This window comes from Scophthalmus maximus, chromosome 19, assembly GCF_022379125.1.
Source record: "Scophthalmus maximus strain ysfricsl-2021 chromosome 19, ASM2237912v1, whole genome shotgun sequence".
Classification (NCBI taxonomy): domain Eukaryota; kingdom Metazoa; phylum Chordata; class Actinopteri; order Pleuronectiformes; family Scophthalmidae; genus Scophthalmus; species Scophthalmus maximus.
Window position 1 is genome coordinate 7,549,026 of NC_061533.1, and position 16,233 is coordinate 7,565,258.

Sequence of the window (16,233 nt, forward strand, 5' to 3'; positions counted from 1 at the left end):
AACAAATATAACCCCATATGACCAAGTCCTCGTGTTTTGGGATGTAGTTCTGTGGTGTTAACATTTAGTTAATTGTAATGGCATGATCAAGTTGCATTACTGAAAATCTATATTCCCCATGTGCATATGACTTACTAACGTGCGCATTGACCTCTGTGAGATGACGTGCTGTTATAGTCACATGAGAATCCACTGCCCTTGACGTCCATGCATCTATATCAGGTCAGATGAAAACAAGGACTCACCGTCTCAAAGTGCCCTCATGTTATATATTTAACAGGAAAACTAAACTAAAAATACAATATCCTGAAAACATGAACAACAAGGCAAAGTGCCAACATTTGGCCGCAGAATAAAAGTGCATGGGGTAGAGCAAACATAATTGCAGAAGACAAAACATACTTTCTGATGTCTTCTGGTTTCCCTGATACCTCTGCACCTCCTGGACATGTTAAATAACATATTTCATTAAACACAAAATCGTCTCTACATCAGCCATCCAACATGGCGGTCTGCCAGGCTACGAATGGCGGCAAAAACCACGGACTTGCCAGTAAAACGTCACAAACCCAAACTCAATCAAATTATTAATTATGAAGGAGGTGTATTAAGATTGCTAACTCAAACGATCTCATTTGCATAGAAAACAAAAGAATAATGCAGCAGAACCGTTTCCATACAATTCACTCTCACCACGGCTACGGAAACCCAGGAGGCACAAAAAGGCAAATGTGCACGAATGCAATTTCCACCGGGAACATGAATAAACCTAACTGTAAATAGAGGTTAGCAAACTCATATGATACAATTCACAACTACTAGACAAAATAATTACAAAAATAAATTAAAGGTTGGGTTATTTTAATATTATTGTATGTTCTGTTTTTGGTTTTTTTATTTCGAGTATAGTAAATAATAGCGATGCTGATCCACACTCCACACCAGTTGGTGGCGGTAACTCATTCATTTTATTGTTTGCCAATGGACAAAACTCAAGAAGGAGAAGAAAAGCGGGAGTTTTCGCCACAGGATCTGTATTAAAAAAAAGGGCCTCTATGCCTATATTACATTTTACTTGCTGGATTTGTGCTGTTGATGTCGTTCTTGTACACCCAATGCTTGTTGGTTAGTGAGTTAGTGAGTAACTGTCATATGTTGCACAGTTCGATTGTTCATTTCAACTCCTGATAATCGTTTATTGAAATCCTATCACACAATCCCCGTTGATGAAAGGATCAAAGGCAAACACACTGTGATCTGTGATCTCATTTCATACAAGTGAATCCTCTCAGAATCCCATCTTTTGAATTATAGCAGACACTGAGGCGAGGCACTGAGTTACTTGACCAGCACACAGCTCGTGCACAATTTTTCAGGATCATCATATCTTTCCAAAAGAAGACAAATTGTATACAGGAGACTAGAAGGTAAGTATTTTTGAAACAGCAACATATGTTAAGACAGCGTTTTTTCCTTTTGGTGGATGAATGAGCAGCTAGTTAACCAAATAAACAGCTCATCGTAGCTCAGTATGCATGTGACGATGTGTTGCTTTACATCATTTATGTCAAACCTTATATTATTTTGAGAGTGGGGTGTTTATTTTTGATCTGCTTGTTGAAGTAGTGATGGCATGTTTAATTTCCATAATCCCATAATTTTTTTACACAATGTGTGTGAATATTCTATGATCTGCATATAAATTAAATATCTTAGATGTTTCAATGATTTTAATAAAGGTCATGCAATTGATTTATTGTGAGCATTTTCTTTTAAATTTAAGCATTTTAGCATTAAAACAAAATTCCCAACATCTTTGTGTTGAAATATTTAACACAATGTGTTGTCCCTAAGTAGACATGCGGCAGTGTTAAAAATGAACACTTGTTACTTTTAACACCACTGTTTTGAGAGTGCAGTATCAATGTGTGTTAAAATGCGCCTGTGAAGATGATGAATCCTCCACTGTGTTTTGGTTTCCAGCGGCAAACATGTGTGACAGAAAGGCGGTGATCCAAAAGACTGACATGTCGGAGGACATGCAGCACGACGCCGTGGAGTGTGCCAAACAGGCCCTGGAGAAGTACAACTCGGAGCAAGACATGGCTTCATACATCAAAGGGGTAAAATATATATATATATAAATATAGCTGCTGGCACATCCAACATCCTAAATTCAGACCAGTTCAGGAATTGTGTTGCCACAGTGCAACTTTTATTTGCTCACTTGTGAGCCATCATCTACCATTTCTGTTCACCTGGCGGCTTCTGCAGTGATTTGACTGCAGCCAAATTTTTCACGTCCACTGACAAACCCTCCTGTGCATCATTCATGTTACACGCCCAGACTGGTGTTTCCAATTGTCTCCACTCTTCCTGAGGAACGAAACACATTGGCACATTTTTTTTATTTCCCATGATGGCGTTCCTGTTCAGAGCAGGGAGGGACATACCTCAAGTCATTGAAAAAGTTTCAGATATGTCATGAACTTCCCAGTGAGTTATACGCTTCGAGTATGTCTTCACAAGTTGTTGTTTTTTAAAATTTCTGCGGAAAAACATGTGTAGTGTTGATGTTCCGGCACGTAACAGCGTACATATGTTCATGTCCCCCAGCTGCAACAATCTGAAGTGTGCAGATCATTTTCACTTGTTAGTTGTAATGTGGTGTGTCCCTAGTTTTCAGTCATCATTTATTTACTTTACTTATGCTCTTCCAAGGAGAACAATTTTCTTCTAACATCCAAATGTGTTATCCACAGTCTACAGTGTGTCTTTGTCCCCAACAGGAGTTTGACAAGAAATATAACCTGACCTGGCACTGCTTCGTTGGGAGGAACTTAGCCTGCTACGTGTCTTTTGAGAAAAAGCATTTCATTTACTTTTACTTTGGTCAGATGGCCATCCTGTTGTTCAAATCCGGCTGAGGGACGGACGCATTATGGTTTTTTTAAGTGGCCGCTGCCTTTTTCTGTTCTGCTTTCTGCTGTGTTCTGTTCTTCAGGTTAGAAAAAACAACGTGGCCATGTTAAGAATTAATACACTTATATATATTTTTGTTTCATTGAATGATCTTTTATATTTTTTTATTAAAGCATATCTGTTAAGTTCAGTGTCTGTGTGGTTATTTCTTCTCACTGTGTCATTATACACCAATTGAATCAGAACATTTATAATCCCATATGACCTTGTGTTTTGGGATGTACTATTCTTTAACAAACTGAATTTTTTCCCTTCACTCACAGTAAGTTCAATAAAGTCCATCTGCAGGCATTCAAATGGTCTTTCTTTAGCATAGCTGTTAAGCTTCAACACATTATTTTTCCATCACCAGCTGACAATACATACAGTACTGACTGACTCAACGAAGGCACTTCACTATCATTCCTTGGCAAGGGGCCGCTGCCTTTTTCTGTTCTACTTTCTACTGTGTTCTGTTTTTAAGGAGGGGGTTACATTACTTTTTTTTTTTTAAATAAAGCATAGCTGTTATGTTGTCTGGGTTCAATGTATGTGGTAATTTCTTCTCACTTTCATTATACACCAATTGAATCAGGACATACATATTATAATCCCATACGACCAAGTACTCCTGTTTTGGAATGTAGTTCTGCTGTGGAGAAGGGCTTCACTCTTAATGAGTACACCATCTGACCAGTTGGGATTACCAGTGAGTCTCATTCAAATATGACAGGAACCATCTGAACTCTCATAATCCTGCTTCAGTCATCAGTTACCAACTATACATGCTTTCAGCTTTTAATATCAGCTGTTTAGCTTTGTGGGTCTTTTTTATGTGTGGCAGGGGAGCCTCTTCTGGTGGATAGTGAGAGAGACATCTTTGAATACATCCAGTATATAGTATTTAAGAGGAAACAATGTAAAAGTGTGTTGTTGTTGTTGTTGTTGTTAAGGTCCAGCGGTTTTGTTTATCAGTAAAAAATATATATGGCTGGGGGAAAAGGACCGTTTTAACGTTATTTCATGTTCATTTTCACCTTGTTAGAATTCTGATAAATAAAATTTGTGTGTTGTGTCCATCCTGTCTGTTTGAGATGATTCCGTAGGTAAATGTGTGTTTTTAAAATTGGATGCAGCTTAATAGCATTGTGGTAGTTTAGCAGGGTTGGCACCGTAAGTGTAAGTTATTTCATGGGAGTATTATTATGGGAGTTGGATTATATTGGAATGTCTGTTTTTGAGATGCTTATCACAGAAAAAGAGGCTCACGCTAGTTACGACTACGGTCTCCGTGTTTTTATTTTCTGATATGATACAATACAGGCGCAACATAAACCCCTCGGTTACATGAGCACAGCACCGTGCTGTGTGTAGGCCATATAATGTATAAAATGATGCTATAGCCGTGGTATTTGTTGCTCACTGCAGTCATTTTGAATTGACTTTTTGATGATAATTTACAATAATATTTTGTTGTCATAACGATTAAGGTCTCATTTTCTTGAACTAAAAATTATTTCATGTTATTTTTCTTTATCAACATTAATTGTTCTAAAACTAAAAAAAACAACCGAAACAAGTCAAAAATAATAGTCATGTGCTTTTTTTATGTTGTGTGGAACAAAAACAAACGTTGTTACATAGTTCCACTATGTGCCGTCGCCACAGAAGCTGTTTACTACGGTTGCTACAGCAACGACCGTGTCGCAAAGCATGATGGTTTGATATAAAATGCAGCCAGAAACACCCGAAGGACAGGCCTCGCACGACCAATGAATTCGCCCCGTACATTAATACAAGCCAATGGGAGCGCGTCGTGGTCGCAGTCTCTTACCGCTACACCCACATTACTTTTATGTCGAGCAGATCGCGGGAGTTGTCACCACAGGAGCGGTCGTCTCTTTTCAAGAATTACCAATTGTAAACGGGAAACTAGAAGGTAAATATATATATAAAAAAAACAATGTGTAAATTATACAATGTTTCATTTAATTCTCTTTTAAATATTGTCGAAATGGCAACATGTATGTTGAGACGGCGTTTCTTTTCCCTGTTGGTGGATGAATGAGCCGCTAGTTAACGTGCGTCAATGCGCAGCAAATCAACAGCTCATCGTCGCTCGGTTTATGCAATGTGTTGTTATCGAAACCTCCCGTGACGCCTGACTTCAGACGATTTACGATATATATATTTTTAAACCTCCGGCAAAATCGAGACGATAATCTCCAATGTCTTGCGTATCTATAGAAACCGCGCAGGGCGCGCATCCAGCGAGCTTTGCTGCCGACGGAAGTTGTTATGCAACACTTGTAGAAATGGCAAGTTAAGATATTGTGTCAGTTGTTATATAATAACTTCGTCACTAACTAGCCCTATTTATTTCCCCCCGTCAATCGCTGATAAGACCCTTGACGCTCCTAGTGCAGTATCGTGTAAATGAATCGATGAGGAGGACTGCTGGGATGCTCGGGGACGAGTCGATTGCTGTGTGTGTGTGTGTGTGTGTTTGTGTGTGAGAGAGAGAGAATGCGCCTGTGAAGATGATAAATCCTCCGCTGTGTTTTGGTTTCCCAGGGCAACCATGTCTGACAGAAAGGCAGTGATCAAGAACGCTGACATGTCGGAGGACATGCAGCAGGACGCCGTGGAGTGTGCCACGCAGGCCCTGGAGAAGTACAACATCGAGAAAGACATTGCTGCGTACATCAAAAAGGTAAATAATAATTTTAAAAAAACAAAACAATAGCTGCAGGCCATTTAACATCTTAAATTCAGGCCACTTCAGGAATTGTGTTGCCACAGTGCAACTTTCATTCGCTCCCATTTCTGTCCAACTGGCAGCTTCGTGCAGCGATGTGACTGCAGCCAGTGATGTAGAGCAATTTTCCGTGTCCACTGACTAAACCTCCCGTGCATCATTCCTGTTACAGACCCAGACTGGTATTTCCAATTGTCTCCACTCTTCCTGGGGAACAAGCCACATTACATTTTTATCTCCCATGATGGCATTCCTGTTCAGAGCAGGGAGGAACACCCCTCAAGTCATTAACAGTTTCAGATATGTGGATGTAACTTAATGTATAATCACATTCATTTTGCAGATGTTTTTGTAATAGATTTCTGACTATTTTCAGAGGTAGGCAGGTACCGTTAAGGGCCTTCTTTTTCACTAGTTTTCAGTTATTTATTGTAATACATGTTCTACTTAGCTATGTACTCTTCCAAGGAGAACCATTTTCTTCTAACATCCAAATGTGTTTTCCACAAATGACTGACTACAGTGCGCCTTTGTCCCCAACAGGAGTTTGACAAGAAATATAACCCAACCTGGCACTGCATCGTTGGGAGGAACTTTGGCAGCTACGTGACTCATGAGACCAAGCATTTCATTTACTTCTACTTGGGTCAGGTGGCCATCCTGCTGTTCAAGTCCGGCTGAGGGACGCATTATTTTTCCGACACCAGCTGACCATACATACAGTACTGACTGACTGGACAAAGGCACTTATCATTCCTTGGCAAGGGGCCGCTGCCTTTTTCTGTGCTGCTTTCTACTTTGTTCTGTTTTTAAGGATATCAAAATAAAACCGTGGCCATGTTAAAGAGATAAAACACTTCTATTTATTTTTGTCTTGTTACATGACATGTAATTTTTTTAAAATAAAGCATAGCTGTTAAGCTGCCTGCGTTCAATGTCTGCTGAGGTAATTTCTTTGCATAAACCAACTGAATCAAAACACTTACAATCCTATATGGCCAGGTATTCGTGTTGTGGGATATGTGGTGTTAACAGTTAATTGAAATGGGATGAAATGATCCAAGTTGGATTATTGAAAATCTATATCCCATGTGCGTATGATTTACCAACACCATATCTGTAAGGAAAGTGAAAGACGGAGGTGCATTGAATATTTCATGCAGTTACAGGTTTTAATGATTTTAGTCACCATCTGGATGGTTTCATTTTTTTCAAACTGCCAATGGAAAATTAACCAATTAATTGTACATACCAATATAGCTCTGGAAAAGTAAACCTTATGGGTAGACCTTATGGGCTAATCTGGCTGAGCAATAACCAAGCAAGGTGTACAAATGAGGCATGAGATTGTGTGGATGGTGGTACTTTTTATTATAACACATTTAGAAGACCAGCTTGTGTGGGTAGACACCGCCAGACAGGCAGAAGCTAGAGCGCAGGTACCCTCTCAGCTGAGGGGTTTTCTTGACAAGGGTCAGGAGCTGAGCATCAACAGCCTTCTGGTCCTCCTTTCTCTGCTCTGTCAGCTGGTACTTCTGCAAATGAAGAAAACCAGCACCAGGTATGATTTAGCTGAAATGTCCCATAGAAAATATGTAAAATGGAGTATTTTGAGGGAACATCCACGTTAGCTCACCTCTTTCTCTGTATCAAAGATCTCTCCTTCCTGGTGACGGGGCCTCCTCAGCCTCTTCTTCTTGAAGTAGGTATCATTCAATGTTTTGGGGATCTTCATGCCAGAGATGTCGATTTTGGTGTTGGTGGCAATGATGAACTTCTGGTGAGCCCTGCGCAGGGGGACTCTGTTCAATGCAAGAGGGCCTAAAAGTACACAGAAGCAAGAACATGGATTTTAGAAAAGGAGAATTAACAAACATTGAGCTGGTAGTCCAACTACTTTGAATTATGGAGGATTCTTCTATGGTGTGCATAAATATTGAGTTACCAAAACCAGTCACTTACCAGTGACAAGCAGTAGACCACTTGCGAGCTGCTTCAGGAAGACCACGCGCTAAGAAAACAAAACACCAGTGTCACGATAAAAACTCACTGCACACAAGGCACAATTATTGCATCAACCACTATATGAAATATTTAATGCCAACTTGAAACAAAAACCCTTCAACTGTGTTACTCTATTAAGCTTAGAAAAATAATCACATTTAAGCCATTTGAAGGCGACAATAGCTACAATCCACTTGTATGCATGGCTTTTTTGAGAGTAAAAATAAATAAATCTACTTGACACAACCCTGAGTTTATCAAGGAGGCGCTCTGCCTGTCAGTTTCATAGCTGAACCATTATTTAGGTCAGCCACTGCTCAGTCTGTGTGGGCATACCGGCTTCACAACTTGCCCATGTAGTGTTTTAGAGTGGGAGTGACAACGCCTGTGGTACCAGGGGTGTGTAATTATATAGATATTAAACCCACAATGTCCTTCAGCAGACATTTTTCAGGCACAACGAGAAAGGACCTTTTTATGGCCCAACAAATTGTTTGATACTGTGTTCTATGAGTCTCCTTGTGGAAACTGATTGTGACAAATGTTGCCAATTCAAGACACTTGTATGCACAACAGTTTAAAAAATATACCAAAATTACAGTTAGTAAAAATGGAGATCCTTTAGTTTACATCTAGACCAAAGATCATGCCTTTACAATTTATAATATCCAATGCTTGATGTATTAGAATAATATGAGTTTACATCAAATCAAACGAGTTTTGCACAATAAAAGAAATTTAAGATTATCATTTATTTTCTCCTGAAAAAAACTCAGTGGACTCCAGATTTAAAACATAATTCTACTTCTTGTCATATAAGGGGCATTATATATTCACCCGCTAAGTTGTTCCAACACTGTACAAGCATCATGCCAGTCATTTATTCCAATTCAAAAGAACATTAGCATTAATTATAAAGACATGCTAGAAATGGTTCTCACCTTTCCACGGTGGCGACCAGTGAGCAGAATGAGGACAGTTCCTGGGGTGATTGAGGCACGAAGCTTCCTCTTGTGCTGACTGAAAGGCTTCTTCCCATGGCTCTTCAGTTTGCGGGGAACATCCTCTGTGGGGTAGTAGCGGGGCTACAGATAGAACACAAGTATCCATGTTACTGCTTTGATTCTGAGTTGCAGAAATCCAGTGGATGACAGACACATACAAAATTACCAAGTGGGTTCTTCTTCACTTGACAAACCGCTCCCCCACAGAGTTGACAGCACAATGAGCTGATATAAAATCATTATCAGAATGAATACAAACAAATTTAACCCATATACTCAGCTGGCATCGAATTTTGTTTAGAAACTAGTAGCTAAAACCAGTGCAGTCTATCCTGAGATAGATCTTACCTATAAAGTTTTACTGTAACTGTTTTAGAGGTTGTCGATAGAACAGTATGATCATTTTGGAGACTGTAATTTCCAGAAATCTATCTTCATTACGATACAATTATACAGTGGAACAATCTACAACAATTATGAAGTTAAATTAAAAGCTTTCTAAAAGGGGTTTCTCCTTTTTTGCCATTACTTGCTGTTTAATGGTGTAAATCAACTTGATGTGCGTGCACGTGTGTGGGGACTGATGCAAATGTGCCTGATATATATATATAATATTAGACAGTTTATTCCATCCAGCCGAGTAACTGCTCAAGACTGGTTTGCATTTTTCTCGTTTCTCTTCACATTGTATCCCAGGTGTCATTAAGATGAACCACATCACACCTGCAAGTCAAGTCTAGTAGACAGGCCACTCACCATCTTACGCAGTTTGACAACACGGGTGCCTCCATTTTTGTCTCCACCAACAGTCTTGACAACAGTGGCCTGGGGCTTCACCTTGAGCTTCTTCTCCACCTGAAACAAGAGCAGGTCGATATGAGAACATGACAAAAACAGCTGAAGTGCACATGGCTTCTTTCTTTAATCATGCGTTTCGCAGGGTGTCTTGAAACTGCCCTCACCTTGGTCTCACTGGTCTTAGTTTTCCATTTGTACATGGCCCGCCGGGCGTTCATCGCGGAACGGGAGAAGCGGCCGAGACCACGGGCCAGAACCGGGTTTCGGCTCCCATGCCTCTTCTTGGCAGCCTTCTTGTCTCCCTCTGCCATCTGAAACAAAGTAAAACATATTGATTACCCAACTGCAGCACTGTTTGAGAATAATATTTGATCAGTTTTATTTACAGCAGATCAAAAACCGTATTCAAGGCTGGGGGGGGGGTCACACCATCATTTACTGTTGTCAATTGTCTATGGTACCAACTATAGCAGAATAGCACTGTATCAATGAATAAATGAACAATGACAAGCCTTCCACTGAACATTATCCATAATTGCATTGCGAGGCAACAATTCTACAAACTATTATTAACACCAACAAGTTAAGAGCTCAACATCACAGCTATGTGCAATGCAGCGGAGGCATGACAAGTAATGCTAGCTAGCAGCTAGCAACAGGACACCGTCGCTTTACGGTTTAGCCAGCGACTTGTCTCATACAAAACTAGCAATTTCACGTTTCACGTTTCGATTCAGTGTGTGACAGCAGACATGTAAGTGTAAACCGCACGCCAGTGCAACGCAAAACAACACGTTTCTATTAGCCTGCTAGCTGCCGTGGCAAGCGGCACGAAGGCTAGCCACGGCCTAGGACCGCTGACCCAAACTGTTCAGTATTACAGAAACACGACGGGTAAATCATCACAATAATGGTGTCTAATGCATCATCTGAGTACACAGATTCGCCTCCTGATATCAGGAGATTGTAATTTTTATTCGATAACGCAGATGAACATAGATTTTATTCCCACAGTCACACGAAGGCAAGGCGGTCTTACCTTTGCTATGAAAAAAAGACCGACATCCGGGCATGTGACGTTTATAAGGACGCTGCAGCATGACGTTGACGTAATTGCGTCGCGTTTCGTGGCCGGGAGACTTGTGGTCCTTGTAGTCCTAAATATATTCATCATTTATCCTCAATGTAAACTTGAAATAATATTACAAATTCACTTGTTTTGACCGACATTCCCCAATTTTTTTTTTTAGTTGCTTCAATTATTCTTTTTCTGGATTATAATTATGATTATTGTTTTTTGGTTGAACATCTTGGTCTGGTTTAATGTTCATTACTTTTCATGATTAACATTTAAAAACAACAAATTTAACAATCTTAGAATTAATTTATTATAATTAATCTAGTAAATTATTATTACTTCAATAATATTATTTTTTGTAGAGGGATAATCCTCAAATGGAGTCTTGATTATGTAAGTCAATGTATAAAAAATGTAAATAGCAATTTGATTGAACAAAAACTACAAATAAAATAATAACTACCAGTGCTCTGTCAAATCCCAATTCCCTGCTAAACTAGGAGGGGAAAAAAACAAAGGCTGTTATCAAGGGCTGCTGATGAAAACTTTATTTATTTTTTCAAAATTCAGTTTGAGGTTCCTTGACACAGAAAAATACAAAATTAGTTTTTGCTGAAGTCATCACAAGTCAGACATATTTTCTGGCAATACGGATCACTGATAAAGGTGTGATAAAGCATTTTAAGGCAAACATGAGTTTCTTCAAACATGACTCTAACCCGGCGCAAACTGTACCTTATAAGTTAATGATAAGCTACATGGTTTATGAGACCAAGGAGCAATCTCTGATCTACAATTATCACAGGCCTTCCAAGGCAACACTGTATTGAAACATATATTGTGTATTTTGTATAAATAGATCGAAAGAAGTAAAAAGAGTAAGTAATAATAAAAAAATGAGTGTGAAGGAAGCCCTAAGCAGCAGTGCTTCGTGATAGGAGAACATTAGGAAGAAAAAAATCCTTCAGCATGTGTAAACTGAATTTTATTTTGTTGGAGTGGAGAAAGTATGTGTGGGACATTCCTCGACAGTAATTGTTCTGATACTGGCTTCTTTAGTTAGTAATTTTCTAGGACGATGGCGATGCCTTGACCCCCACCGATGCAGGCAGATCCAACAGCGTACTTGCCTCCTCGTCGCCTGTCAGAAACAAAGTCATTAATCAAAACTACTCAATGCGTCGACATTTCAGCTGATACACAGTACATGCAATTACCACAAACTAAGCTACCTGAGCTCATGAGCCAGGTGAGCAGTGATGCGAGCTCCAGAAGCACCGAGAGGATGTCCAATGGCAATAGCGCCACCATTAGTGTTGCTTTTCTCTGGATCCAGTCCAAGAGCCTTGGCAACAGCCAGGTACTGAGGGGCAAAGGCCTCATTCACCTGTGCAAAGCAAATGACATCGATGTGAAGAAATCTAAATCTGAAACAAAGATGTGGAAAACTACTCTGCAGATTTAATCAAGTGCTGTTCTAATTTTGAAGCACTTTACTTGAGTATTTCCATTTTGAGCTACTTCTACTACACTTCTACTCCCATACACTTTCAACGGTTTTTTTCACAGCCAGTAACAAGTTACATTGCAGATTAAGATTTTACATTAAAAAAACAAAAACAATGATCTTATCAAATACAACATGTTGTTAAAAATTACACCTGTCGTTTCCAAGCTTTGAAAATGGACCATAACAAACTGTCTCAGGCTTGTAACATCAGAGGAAGTGCAAAGCCAAATTCATGCATTTAATTAATAACGAAATCATTTGGCGTGTGAAGATATGGATGCACTCAAACCAAACTGTGGAGGCCAAACAGGCTGGGCATCACACCCATTAAATAAATGCAATGCACATTTGGGGCACCATGTCATGTTTCATATTTCTACGAGTTGTTCGCAGTTCCAATGAGAATTTTCCCCTTTAAACTTATCACTTGGTTTCATTTATATAAATACTTGAGGTCAAAAGACCACCTGATCAAATTGCCCAGTTATTCCATATTAACAATCACATGGAGTATTTTTAGATTGTTGTATTGGTACTTCACTTGACTGAAAGATCCTAGTACTTCTTCCATCACCGATTAATTGTATGACATAATCTGAGGTAGGAAGCAACAGATATAGATTTTTCACAGGTAACTAACCTCCACAAGATCCATGTCATTGAGAGTCAGTCCGGCTTTTTTAAGAGCCTCTGTGATCGCTGGGACGGGGCCTGAGATGATTAGAAGGAAAACAGAAATTCGTACTGTAAGAGATCATGTCGAATACAAATACAGTTTATTAGTCATTGATACCTTTCTTACTATAAAGGGTAAAAAATGCATCTCCACAACAGTGATGTCACTCACCAATTCCCATAATGCTCGGGTCACAGCCTGACACATGATACGAAACGATTCTGGCCAGTGGAGTGAGCTTGTGATCCTTCAGCGCATCCTCACTTGCAATCACCAAAGCAGCAGCACCATCAGATACACCCTGGAGATCAAACAAGGTAATTAGATTTTGTAATATAGATATTTGTAGTAAAAAGGCCAACATTCCACTTGAATAATAAACGATAAACTGACCACCTAAGATCCTTAAGAGGAGACGGGACCTCTGGCTAACTCACCGAAGCATTGGCAGCCGTAACAGTCCCCCCCTTCTTGAAGACAGGGGGCAGTTTTGCAAACTGTTCTAATGTGGTCTGAGGCCGAGGGTGTTCGTCCTGAGCCATGGACACTTTGCCTTTCTTGGCTTTCACATCAATGGGAGCAATTTCGGCTGTGTAACAACCAGCCTCGTGAGCTGTAAATAGACATTTTTTACAATTAGGAATGAGCTGGAGTAGAAACGTCTTGACAGCAAAAAACACCAGTCTCACCAGAGACCAGTGTGTAAGGTTGGCAGGCCATCGGAGTACCATCTTACCGGCCTTCCACCTCTGTTGCGTCTGGAACGCGTAGTTGTCGCATTCTTCTCGTGTGATCTGGTATTTCTCCGCAAGGTTTTCTGCCGTGATGCCCATCGGGATTTTGATATGCAGGTCAGTCAGACCGGCCCACAAAGTGTCTTCTAGCTGTCAGGCAGATGAGGAGAGGTGTTTTTTAAAACTTTTTGTCAAAGAAAAAACTGTCTTAAGGCCATTACATGGCTTCATGTACATTTGAGTCCAGTATTTGGAGATAAGAAAGTAGAGACAATCAATCAAAAGCAAACCTTGAGATCGACTCCAAACCTTGTACCAAATCGTATGTTGCGAACAGCGTATGGGGCCTGGCTCATACTCTCTGAACCTCCACACAGGACCACCTCTGACTCCTTAAGGCAAATCTCCTACAGACACACGAGGTAATAGGTTTTTGTTTTGGAGCAACAGGACAAAATGTTGTTGTAATGTTCTAACTGATATATCTGAAATATTGCACTTTTCCATATGGACCATGCTCTTGGTGATACATGACCCCATTAGGAACACCTGTACAATCTAATGGTTTTAATACATACTGTACATGTATTGAACAACCTCATAATGTTCCGTTTTTGGTGACATTGTCAGACGTGTGTAAAGTCAATTATTTGTTTATTCTTTTGGGTCATAGTTAAAAGCGTCAGGTTATGTTATAGTGAGCAGTGTTTTTAATGTTTAGTAATTTAGTATTCATATAGACGGGGGGCTTGTCACATAAATTAAACAACATAGGCAACGTGTAACTATATCTTATGGCAGAACAGCTGTGTTGGATTGCATTAAACGGTACAGGTGTACTGTACTTAATAAAATGGAAACTGATTGTTTAATACTATGGTTTGTTGTACATTTGTATTCCTGCCAGAATGTATTGTTCTTTTATGTAGTTCTTACATGAGCACCACTGATGATGGCCTGGAAACCAGATCCACACAGTCTGTTCACAGTGAGTGCAGGCACTGGGATAGGAACACCGCACCGCAGACCCACGTGACGAGCAATGTAGGGTGCATCGGCTGAGCTCTGAAATTAGGTGTGGGGAAGATAAAGACAGGACACGAGTCAGCAAAGATATTTCCATGTGATAGCGCTATTGATCCTTAAAATGTGACGGGATTTTAGTTACCTGCATGACGTTCCCCATGATGACACTGTTGATGAGCTCTGGGGCCACACCCCCTGCAGCGAGGGCCGCTTTGGCTGCATGCTCAGCCAAGTCTGTCGCACTGTGATCCTTCAACACACCACCGTAGGTACCGAATGGAGTGCGCTTGGCAGCTACAATAAATACACCTGTAGAGAGAAGGGAGCAGTTTAGTACAACGACAAGGTGTTCAACCACAGCAATGCAGTCGCACTGCACCGGGCTTTTGTTTTGGTTTAATATAACGTCATGTAGCTGTAATATTATAACCCATTAATTAATATTTTCACTTCTTATTTCTACATGATCTTATAAAAAAAAACTTCTAATGAGATCTACTACCCAGTGTAAACAAGGTAGATTGTTCTATTCCCAGGAGGAAATTGATTTGTCGTAGTAGCCATACAGTAAGAGACAATGTCAAAAAAAAATACATGAACGGAGAAAGTAGTTAAACACTATGGCGGAAAAATAACCTTTTAGCAGCTTTGACGCAGTTTAAAAAGGTAAAGTATAAAAACTAAATCTGATTTAAAAAGTTTAAAAGTACAGAACAAGTAGTGTAATAGTCCTATGTACAGAGGAAAGTATATGAATTTAAGGTGCTGAGAAATATGAGTAAATTCAAATTAAGTTTAAAAAAAAAAGCTGCAATCCATACAAAATACATAAAAACAGGGAACATATGGTACATTATAGTCTTGTCTTTTGTGATAAGGAAACAGTCTTTTATTAAAGAGGGTTCACCTTTTCTAATTTGCATTTGTGGAGAAAGTTTAACAATGGACAAAGAGCTGTCACCTTTTGCCTATATTCCACATAACAATGACGTTGTATTCAGACAATGTGTCACACCCTCCTCACATCTATACTTAAATAAACTTGACAGTTCACACAGTGAATGAGGGCATTCCTTTTTCTTTCTTTTTTAAAATAACCTACAAATGAAACAAATGTGAAACGTGCAGTCCTGCTCACGGGAGCAGTTCTCAGAGTGCACCAGCACGAATTGCTGCTCTTCTGGTGTGTAGCTCAGCTGGGACGTGTTTACTTACCTCTGAGCAGTGCCATGATGGTGATTCAACAACCCACCGCCGCCACGATCAGACCTTTTCCTCTGATATATTTGTTGTGACACCGTGAGTCCGACCAGGGCAAATAAAAGAGCCCGAGGGAACTGCGACCTTTACCCCAAATCTAAAGGTTCACCCCGCTCGTCGTATTTCTTCTTCTGAAGTTAGCAAACAACTTGAAGGCGCATTACCGCCACCTACCGGGCCGGAGTACGAACCACAATGCGTTTCCTGTTGTTATCGAACACAAGTAATAATTGCACGTTTCACTGTTTCCTCTATGTTGCAATACTCACACATGTTAATCAGTCATCACAACTCTACCGTTAAGACTAGTGTGCAAGTCAGATGTCTTCTGCCTCTTTTTATTTGACGCTGTTTATTTAATTTTTATGCACAAATACTCGAAAGATTTATTTTTTTCAAATTTTATTATAGAACTTAGTGCAAA

General features: G+C 39.8%; 4 protein-coding genes across 4 annotated transcripts; 2 read left to right on the plus strand and 2 right to left on the minus strand.

Annotated features, from left to right (window-relative positions):
• The first annotated feature begins 1,269 nt into the window (after positions 1-1,269).
• Positions 1,270-3,107, plus strand: LOC118313443 (dynein light chain 1, cytoplasmic-like). The gene is made up of 3 exons (XM_035638872.2): positions 1,270-1,427; positions 1,984-2,123; positions 2,790-3,107. Exons 2-3 carry the CDS (start codon positions 1,992-1,994, stop codon positions 2,925-2,927), a joined length of 270 nt encoding a protein of 89 aa, XP_035494765.2. The 5' UTR covers positions 1,270-1,427; positions 1,984-1,991; the 3' UTR covers positions 2,928-3,107.
• A 1,638-nt stretch (positions 3,108-4,745) lies between these two features.
• Positions 4,746-6,649, plus strand: dynll1 (dynein, light chain, LC8-type 1). The gene is made up of 3 exons (XM_035640499.2): positions 4,746-4,900; positions 5,536-5,674; positions 6,263-6,649. Exons 2-3 carry the CDS (start codon positions 5,543-5,545, stop codon positions 6,398-6,400), a joined length of 270 nt encoding a protein of 89 aa, XP_035496392.1. The 5' UTR covers positions 4,746-4,900; positions 5,536-5,542; the 3' UTR covers positions 6,401-6,649.
• A 422-nt stretch (positions 6,650-7,071) lies between these two features.
• rpl6 (ribosomal protein L6) lies at positions 7,072-9,858 on the minus strand. The gene is made up of 6 exons (XM_035640498.2): positions 9,690-9,858; positions 9,484-9,582; positions 8,665-8,808; positions 7,682-7,730; positions 7,356-7,540; positions 7,072-7,254 (listed from the first exon to the last, which is right to left on the minus strand). Exons 1-6 carry the CDS (start codon positions 9,834-9,836, stop codon positions 7,102-7,104), a joined length of 777 nt encoding a protein of 258 aa, XP_035496391.1. The 5' UTR covers positions 9,837-9,858; the 3' UTR covers positions 7,072-7,101.
• A 1,278-nt stretch (positions 9,859-11,136) lies between these two features.
• Positions 11,137-15,942, minus strand: acaa2 (acetyl-CoA acyltransferase 2). The gene is made up of 10 exons (XM_035638755.2): positions 15,765-15,942; positions 14,692-14,858; positions 14,460-14,588; positions 13,814-13,930; positions 13,526-13,673; positions 13,227-13,402; positions 12,961-13,090; positions 12,754-12,824; positions 11,836-11,990; positions 11,137-11,744 (listed from the first exon to the last, which is right to left on the minus strand). The coding sequence occupies exons 1-10, from the start codon at positions 15,778-15,780 to the stop codon at positions 11,663-11,665; spliced, it is 1,191 nt and encodes a 396-aa protein (XP_035494648.1). The 5' UTR covers positions 15,781-15,942; the 3' UTR covers positions 11,137-11,662.
• Between the last annotated feature and the right edge of the window lie 291 nt (positions 15,943-16,233).